We start from the raw sequence: 9,827 nt of genomic DNA, 5'->3' as shown, positions 1-9,827 counted from the left end.
TAAACGATGCTTAAATCTTTTATGGAATGAAAGTATGTCGTATGTCGAAAAATCAATACGTAGGCCTAACATAGGCAAGAACGTTATTCGTAACGGTTCTGCTATTGGCTATTTAATTTTACTTAATTCTTATCCCATTTCATCCCATTACTTTTCATTGTCAATTGTGCGATTTTTTATAAACTGGCTCAACTGAGTTATTCGATGAAAAGATCCGACGACTCAAACTATTTTCTCACCAAAATTGTTACAGTGTTTATATATTTAAATACTCAGTAATATTAACAGCATATGGTTAGGGTTTGGTTGAGGGTTAGCTACTTGTAATTAAGCATAATTTACATGTACATACATGTAGGCTGATATATGAAACAAGTACACTGTAAAATAAAGTGTTACCAATATCTGTCTCTCTCAGGCAGTGTATAACATGAACAAAACTAGGCACTCATTACAAATAGGCTATGAAAAAGGTGTCCACTAGATGGCAGACTCGCACCTTTTTTTGCAACTCCGTCTCTTTTAGTGGACGATTTCTTTATTTTTTCTTTCTTTCATTCTTGTAGTAAATTGCAGAAAATTTGGGAGGGAATTTATTATTTTACGTCGCTTCTTTTGTAAGTTTTATCATTATTAAATAGTTTTACTTTTTTTTTTTATTGTGTAGTTTTTTATTTTAATTAAGGTCATAATTATATGGGCACCTAATAATTCTGCTCATCTGTGCTGGATAATTGCAAAAAACAATTACTGATAAACCACTAAAGATGGAAATAGGTTATTTTGGGGGGAACACTGGGTTCAATAGACTTCCTACAAAACAGGTTGGCTTGAGAAATGTGAACTGACTTGAACACTAGCATAATAGGCATGGCTGCTCAAATCAATTTATGTGACCTATCAACATCCTGATGAGTTAAAAATAGTAAGGTTCTAGAAACCTTTAATATTGAGTAGCTTACAACTGACTATAAAATAATTATGAAGGCAGAACATGTATTATTACCATTACTAACATGTGGGGCCGCCACATTTCTTGAAGTAGGCTACATGTTTTATGAAGTTGATGGGCTAAGAGAAAAGAATCAAACAGCATCTCATCTCCAAGGTTGTTTTCAGACCCTTCACAAGCCAGCTGAACCAAAACATAGAGATAAAAACTAAAAGAGCATGTGGTGCTTCATTGACCTTCATCACCAGTTGGCCTTTAGTGACACAGTGAAGCACACTCACAAACACTGCTTAAAAAAAAGCATAAAATAATGAGAACTAAAACCTGTTTCTACTCTAAAAGTAGCTAATAATTGTGAATGTATACAAATCAATAATACGGGTCATCCGGGTACTTTTGTTTTTCGAATACTATGAATTCGTACATACTACTCTGCTCGCGTACTGTTTTTCGCATACTATATAGTAGGGAAGTATTCGATTTCGGACGCATCTTAAGTGTATGTATGAGTATTGCAATTACCTCGATACCTACCAAATATAAAGCCCAACAAAAAGCATGAAGAAATGCAAAAGCTGATGAACTAGTGATTATATAATCATTTTTGTAAGTAACTCAAAGTCTTAATAGCATGGAGCATGCAACAGCAATGGTTTCGATGGATATCAAGAACTGATTAATATATTTATATTCTAAACGTAGGCTATGTTAAATGTAAACATCACCAACACTCAAAATGTAGTGATTTTGGTTGCTATTACTCAAAAACCCACAAAAAAAGTTAAACTTAAAATTCTAAGGCAAAACGAACACTTACTTTTATTTATTTTTAATGATATTAGTAGTGATTGTAATGTAATTTTAAGTTGTGAAAACTAACTGCAGCAGTATTTTTTTTTTACAGTGAATAAACCAAAATGAAAGGGAATAAAAGGAAGATAATCGTAAATCCACCCCAATGAATACAGTATGTACAAAATATGTAGTAAATTGTAGAAATTAATAAAGGCATAATGATATTAGTGGTTGTATTGCTTTCCTCAAAACCCTGAATTTCAGAATATAGTTTCTAAAACTTTTGGATTTTTGCAATGATCAAAACTTTCATAATGATAAATATTAAGGAATATTCAAAATATGATTTTGGTATCATTATAATGTTGTTCTTTGTGACTCACACATATGCAAATGTAGCTCATTGTTATGGAAATAAATGAAATAAAGACAAACTCAAACAAGATCATTTAATCCACATTTCAGGGCTGCCAATTTAAAGTGCTTTACATCAATAATATACAAATATGCAGATGAGAATAAACAACCGACATGGACTTGGAATAAATAATATATATAAAAACATTAATTATCGTTGCATCTAATTTAACAAAATGTCCTAACCAATCACTAACAAAAAAAAAAAAAAAAGGTATCACAGGATACATAACAAATATATGCATTGCACATAGCCACTTATTACCAGTGATTTCTACAGCTGATGATAATAATGTTTAAGTGGGATGACATTTTTTTTTAATAATGCAATTTTCTAGAACTTTATATAAATTATACAGTACATACAGTGACTCTGAAAACACTCCTTTGCAAATGAAAATGACTTCATTACAGTGTATAGTACGGTGGCCGAGAGAGCTCAACGCGCTGCAAATGAATAAAACACATGCAAACAGAAAAAAACGCATGCAAACAGAAAAAAACACATGCAAATAGAAAAAAAACACCAGCGAATAAGAAAACATCTTCATCAGTTTTACAACTCACGTGCGTCCCAATACTCACAACACAACGCGCTGCAATTACAGAAACGCGCTGCAAAAGTTCACAACAAAACCAAATATAGAAACGCGCTGCAAATAGAACAGAACACAACGGAAATGTTTCCGGGGAACCTAATAAGTGACGGACGGACGGCTCGCAAGCTTTACCAGAGAGACGCGGGCTCTGGCTTTACCTATGCCCTAACGTTACTCTCTTAAAAGGGCAGAGCCCTTGAATTGGGCACTTTGGAGTGAGCGGGGCACTTGTGTGCCATTATGTTGATGAAGGGAGCAACGAAAGACAACGTAATTTCCTCATTATTTTCACCTGGGATGTTCCCATGACAACGCAGCGCGTGTCCATCAGCTGAATAGCTGTTCTTACCAGAAATATAGTATTAATGCTGTTAACATAACTGTTGCAAATAAATATACATTTTATACAACAAAGTTTTTAAAATATGTGTTATATCTTTGTGTGAGTGTCTCAACTTTAAAACTTGCCGTCTCATATTTGGACCTATAGCTACATTCTAACATTTCTCATGAAACTTATGAAAAATTTCAAAATGTGTTCAATGTAACTGATGTATAGATTAATGTCTTTTCCTCGTTCTTTTTCTCTATCTTTTTTATTTATTTATTTATTTTAGTCTTCAGCTCATTGTTCTTTTTAGTATTCTTATGACATTGAACATATCGCAAATACATTTTGTATATTGTATAACGTTACAAAGTTGTATGTCATAAACGTGTCATCTTTGTATGTTTTGCAAAAAAATAATAAAAATAAATAAATAAAAGTAGACAGCTGTAAGCATGTCCTAGCCGTCCGTCCGTCACTTATTGGGTTCCCCGGAAACATTTCCGTTGTGTTCTGTTCTATTTGCAGCGCGTTTCTGTATTTGGTTTTGTTGTGAACTTTTGCAGCGCGTTTCTGTAATTGCAGCGCGTTTCCGTATTTGGTTGTGTTGTGAGTATTGGGACGCACGTGAGTTGTAAAACTGATGAAGATGTTTTCTTATTCGCTGGTGTTTTTTTTTCTATTTGCATGTGTTTTTTTCTGTTTGCATGCGTTTTTTTCTGTTTGCATGCGTTTTTTTCTGTTTGCATGTGTTTTATTCATTTGCAGCGCGTTGAGCTCTCTCGGCCACCGTAGTATAGGCTAAAATACTACAATACACACTTGCTTATTCCAGGTCTAAAGGTTGACAGTGTTTTGCAGAGGAAGAAAAGTAAAGTTTTATTTGACACAGCGGTATTTCTAAAGAACGTGTATGTCTCGAATAGGTGTCCATCAAGGTGGTAGAAGAGGAGACTTGAAGGTGCAGGTCCCAGTGCAGTGACGGGGAGTCAGCATCTTACACGAGAAATGGTGTAGTGCGTCGTGAGCTTCTGGGAAAAAAGTGAATCAATCGTTTAAAATAAAAGCGGCATACCATTATGTGTTGGTGTGTGTGTGTGTGTGTGTGTGTGTGTGTGTATAGAGAGGAAATCATGTGCTCTACGACAATAATTGCTACAAAATACGGCTCAAATCTGAAATCATATATAAACGGTCTACAAATGAACAATCAAGTTCGCACTTCTGAATATGGTCACACTGTGCCTTCCTAGGAGTCTTCTGAACGCTATTTGCTCGCCTTTGCCAGAATCGGTTACCTTTCAACTTCTGCTGAATAGCATATTGTGTCTTTCTCTCATGGTCCAACTCGCTGCACAAAGTGTCTGCGCAGGAGACACAAAGGATATCTCAGGTGTGGATTTTCCCCCTCTCATCTAAACTGGTTCAGTTTTAGGCATGGCCTTTTCTGGCATCCAAAGCTGACAAAAACCACCAGTTTCCTGTCTATGCAACTCCCTTACGCAAGGAAAAACTGCTTAAACATCCTCTCTGCTTGAACAAACTCTTGTGAACTCCAAAATCAGTGATCAGTTCTGATCGAAACAGTTTTAGTGTTTTGTTGTTTCATTAAATACAGTACAACGTGTGAAGTCGAACGCTTACCTCGAACAATCTGGAGTTGCTGCACCATTTCCTCTCTGTAGGAAAGCTCTCTTTTCATTTGGTCTTGAAAACTGTCTAAGAAGAAAAAGTGACCAAAATTAAATATCAAAATACATATCGCTATGTATACACAAAATTAAAAATTACACAGTGCTTTTGTCTGATTTACCCTGCATTTTATTTATTATTGATTTATATGTGTACATACTTATATGTGAAGCTGTTTTATGTATTTTATTTCTTTCAAAAAATACACAAAAATACATGTTTCTGTACAGTCATGACATCTTTTGGGGTAATAACATTTAACAGCATGCATTTTCCCCTGCGTTTAAATCATTGTCATTCTAAACTTAATCATGAGCTTCAGTATTTTGTTTCTGTTGCAATATTTCAGTGTTTTCTATACCATTCATTCTCAATTTTTAAAAGATGCTCAGTTTGTGCTGATGGAAAGCCATCCAACAGCAAGAATTATTCACAATTATTCAACCAACTGACCACAAAATCTTTTCAACGTCATGAATTTTGTCAGAATTTTCAGTGTAATGCAGAACTCTTCTTACTGAGCTTTGATGGACTCTTTGATGCATCTCTTGATAGCCTCCCTACACATAACAAAATGATTCGTTAACTGTGAGGTTTTTTATATAATTCTAGCTATTTAATTTCAAATGGACAACTAATCAGCATTTTAAAGGTAATTCGTAATCCATAGTTGTTAAAAATTAATTATATTCAAATATAGTATTTTTTTATTGGTCACAAAGTTACAGTTCTTATATAGCACTGTATAGGCTACAATAAAATTCCATAAGTTAAGATTAGTTAATGCAATAACTAACAATGAGCAAGACATTTGTTCCAGCGCTCATTAATCATTAATGTTAAACATTAGTTAATAAAAATACAACTGCTCATTGTTAGTTCTCATTAGCTCAGGTCTATTAAAATATAAACAGATATTACTTTTGATTGTAATAATGTTGAAATTAACATTATATACAAATGCTTTAGAAATATCTTTCATTATTAGTTCATGTTAACTAATGCAGTTAACTAATGATAACAAATAAAGTGTTACCTTATATAGTAGCTAATTGTAGCTTATTTGACCAACTTGATCTGATCTTATTTTTGATAGCCTTGTATATGTTTAAGAAAGATTACATAAGAAAGGAAATGAACATAAAACCTACCTTTTAGATTCTGGAATTCCCGTTCCAACTTTTTCCTAAGCTCCACTTGTTCCACAAGTTGTTTCTGCAATTCCTCTGTTAAAATAAATAAAAGAAGCAGCTTATTTAAATGTTTGAAAATGACTTTGAATTACAAAATAATAACCATAATAAAAAACCCATGCTCTATCATGAAAACAATATTTCCAGAAACAACAAATTAAGGTTCTATTTAGTGCCATAATTTTCCACGTGATTTTCTCATCAGTTCTGCTAAATGTGTAGACTAGTGGTAATGTTCAGTCATGTATTGTTTTGTTCTGTTACCTTTGGCCATGTTCTCTATGTTTTTCTCAATCAAGGAGCCCCTGCTGCCAGTGTCATTGCGCATTGCTTCCTCGTCTGAACACATGACAAATACAGCATGAAGAAAATCAACAGACTGGTGTTGAATATCAGGAGGTCCAGTAAACGGTACGCACCATCATTTGGTTCCTTCAAGCGCTCCTCGTTGATGTTGGTTTGATCCTGTTGAGTTTTGGGTTCAGTCTCCTCCACTGTAGATGAAGGTTCTTCTTCGTGCACGTCTTTAACTAAAAGTAAATATATTTATACCACGCGTTATCTTTTTGTTTTTAAAAAATGAAGAAAAATCCACAGGAATGAAAATAGGCCTACCACTCTGTTCGCGTTGATAAGCGGTCGTTGAACCAAAATAAGATGTGCTCATTTGATGCACGTGCTCGTCTCTTTCACGCGCATAGACCTGTAAAATTGAGCAGACAATTATTGGCAATTTTTCACATTTTCTTTCTGAATGTGAGTGGAACATTGCTATTTGTAGCCTAATCACATTTTTAACGAGCTAAGATTACGAAGAGCCATACCACTCAACAAATTACCAGACTTCATTATTACGTTTAAAAAGCATCGCGACAATTTGGATGCATTCACTTTGTTCACAAATTCGATTACGTTAACAACAATTACCCGAATAATGTAAATTAGATTAAAATGAAAATACAATTTATAAAATTAGAAATAAATCGAAAAGATTTACTGAAGAGAAAAAGAAAAAATAGCCTATTAAAATTAGATTAGTGTTTTTCTGCCAATTTGATCCTTTATCTTATATGTTTTTATCTTAAAAACAACAGGGAATTATAATTATTAATGTGAATAGCCTATAATCATGAATAAATTCATAAAAACAACCTGTTTAGTAGGCCGCCTTGCTTTTTAAATTAATGAGAGAATTTAAATAAAAAACTAAAATACGCGGTCCTGTAGTTCACTATCTAGGCTACTCACTTCAAAGCGCGTCGTGTGTTTATCACCGTTGCTCTCCAAATCAGACGGCCGCGTTTCACTTGAATTTGTCGAGTGTAGATCATTTATAGTGTGGATCTGGCTAGTCTCTTGGTCTTGACCTTTAACCCCGTCACTCTGCGCTACGGCCGAACTGTGGGGACTCCGCCGGTCATCCACAGACAGCTGCACACACTCCTCATCCTCGTGCGCCTTATGTGACTCCACATCCACATCCGGATCGTCCACGCTGTCCACGTCCGGAGACACCGACCTATAACTAGAACTTTCACTCAAGAAATCTGGTGACATATAGCCGGATCGAGGACCAGAATACGGACCCCTATTGCCGTAAAGTTTCGCGATGCTCTCAACATCTTTAACAACCGGCCTGAATGCAGATATGTAGCTTATTTTTCTGGTGGCGGCTGACATTCCTTCTATAGACCTGCTCTCATCCCCAGATTTATCCTCCTCGTTCCGGGTAGACTGAGTGCTGGAACACCGTTCGTTATCAAGTAAACTGTCTTTAGGGGTGCTTGTGCTTCGGTCACTTTGCTCTGACGCGTCTAGATCACCATGTCTGGTGCATAACACGTCAGAAGGAGGTTTAGGTTGGGCATGGTGGTACGTTGGCATGGCCAAGCTGCCCGTCGTAGGCCAAAACATCGGAAAGGAGGGATACGCGCTGTCCTTAGCGCTCGGCCAGAACACACCTGACAGGTTTGTCTTGTTTGGCTCTCCCATCACCACACCGTCATCCTTCTTTTGACACAATCCAAAAGCCGGGAAACCGTATGGATGTGGAAAGAGCGGTGGTGGGATTTTCTGTAACATCCCAAAACTCTTACTGGGCACCGGGATGACAGGGTAACTGCGGATGCTGCTCGGCATGGCCACGTTCCCCCTGTCATCCTCGCATCGGAGAGTTTTGTGGGGCACCTCAGACGGTTCCCCCTGGGTCTGACCTCCCGCTCGTTGTGTACTAAGCGAGGACGAACTTTCAGAGCCACCGATTGGCAGCGTCCTCTTGCGGCTGCCACCGTTAAACATGGCTTTGACATCTTCCCAGGCATGGGCCACGTCGTCTGGTGAGTTTTTATCGCTCAGTTTTAAGTGTCTTCTCCACGAGTTGAAGTTTGCTGCGTCGGGTTGCGTGTATTTGGACTCCGGCGTGCGATGAGAGTGAAATATGAACTTGTTTGGAGAGAAATACATGTTGCAGAACGAACACTTAATGCACTTCGCTCTCGAGCTATTGTATCTGGCTGGGATGAAATTGCCCCTGCTGCCCCACGCGCATTCGTGCGATACGTCAAAAGCGAAATTTTCTGGTAGTTTCGGCGGGCTGTGTGCGCCCAGGAACGACTTGCAGAGCCTCTCGGCCTCTCTCTTTGTAATCATCCCGCAGCGTCTCGAGGAAATGGGCATTGCCCCCGCGCGCCTGAGAATCTCCAGCTGGACCGGGGTGCACTGCACACATGTGATGCCCAGGGCCACGCGCCGGTTGTGGATTTCGTTATAGCTGTAGTGCTTCAGAAGGGTGTTGGATATTTGGGCTAGGCAGAGTCTCTCTTGACCGTCTATGACTAGTGAAACGATCGGTATTCCGTATAAAGAGGTCTCACTGACTTGGTTCGGCTTGAGCGTTGGACCAGAGTAAGACTGCAAGTCTTGTTTGGAGTTCGGCGAACAGCTGGAGTCTCTTCCAGCCGGCAGCTGATTTGGGATAGATTCCATTCCTGGAAATCTGCGAAGAGGGACAAAAAGAATATTTTAGGGACACTGTATTACAAACGGGGGGTAAAACTAAAACAACAACAACAACAACAACAACAACGATGTAGGCCTATTATTGTCTTTATTTCACAGAATTCTATACCGATCAAAAATATAAGCAAATAGTAATAATGATAATAATAATAATGAGAAGGAGAGAAGAATAAAATTATCCCATGCTGAAAATTCAAAAGACTGCTACTTATGCCTCTATGGCCGCCAGGTTTAATTTATCCATATGCAAATAATTTATCTGTCTTAAAATCTTATCGAGATTATCATTTTAAGAGTATTACATTTGAAGCTCTTTTATTGCATCGAAATTCTGGACGTTCATCATATTTAGCCAATTTTTTATTTAAGTTTGTTTAGGATACAAGTTTACTTTTTGTGTGCAATACAATAGACCGTTTTGAAAATCCACTGAAAAATTCAAATTGAAAAATTTACTGTCAACACCAGAAAGACATTCCTTGAGCTTTGAACAAAGGTGTAAGAAGCTTTACGCCAATTTTATTGTAATTATACTAAAAGATGAGCTTTACGTCTTGGATCTGTTGTTAAAACCAAGTGAACTAGCCCATAATTAAGACTGACTCCTAGTTTGCATTCTAACCTTTTCTTCCATTTACAATTTCAGTACATTTAAAAATGCGCTTTTTTATTTTACAAATTGACAAATACATTTGATTTTATATGTGGCTAGCCTATATATTTCAATAGATTTTACATATTTATATAGCCTGTTTTATTATCCTACGCATGCAGTTCACTTACAGTGTTCAACACACAAAGCAGTAGCCTATTATTAAGTAGCCTAGCCTACG

At 36.8% G+C, this 9,827-nt stretch overlaps 1 protein-coding gene across 1 annotated transcript; it reads right to left on the bottom strand.

Moving 5' to 3' along the window:
• Positions 1-4,024: 4,024 nt before the first annotated feature.
• skor1b (SKI family transcriptional corepressor 1b) lies at positions 4,025-8,961 on the bottom strand (the record flags this gene model as incomplete). The annotated part of the gene is made up of 8 exons (XM_081372140.1): positions 4,025-4,122; positions 4,390-4,455; positions 4,736-4,810; positions 5,935-6,009; positions 6,241-6,315; positions 6,396-6,506; positions 6,592-6,679; positions 7,225-8,961. 8 exons carry the CDS (start codon positions 8,959-8,961, stop codon positions 4,025-4,027), a joined length of 2,325 nt encoding a protein of 774 aa, XP_081228266.1.
• Positions 8,962-9,827: the final 866 nt, after the last annotated feature.

This window comes from Scardinius erythrophthalmus (assembly GCF_964197995.2).
Source record: "Scardinius erythrophthalmus genome assembly, chromosome: 8".
NCBI lineage: Eukaryota > Metazoa > Chordata > Actinopteri > Cypriniformes > Leuciscidae > Scardinius > Scardinius erythrophthalmus.
This window is presented reverse-complemented; position numbering and strand designations above follow the sequence as displayed.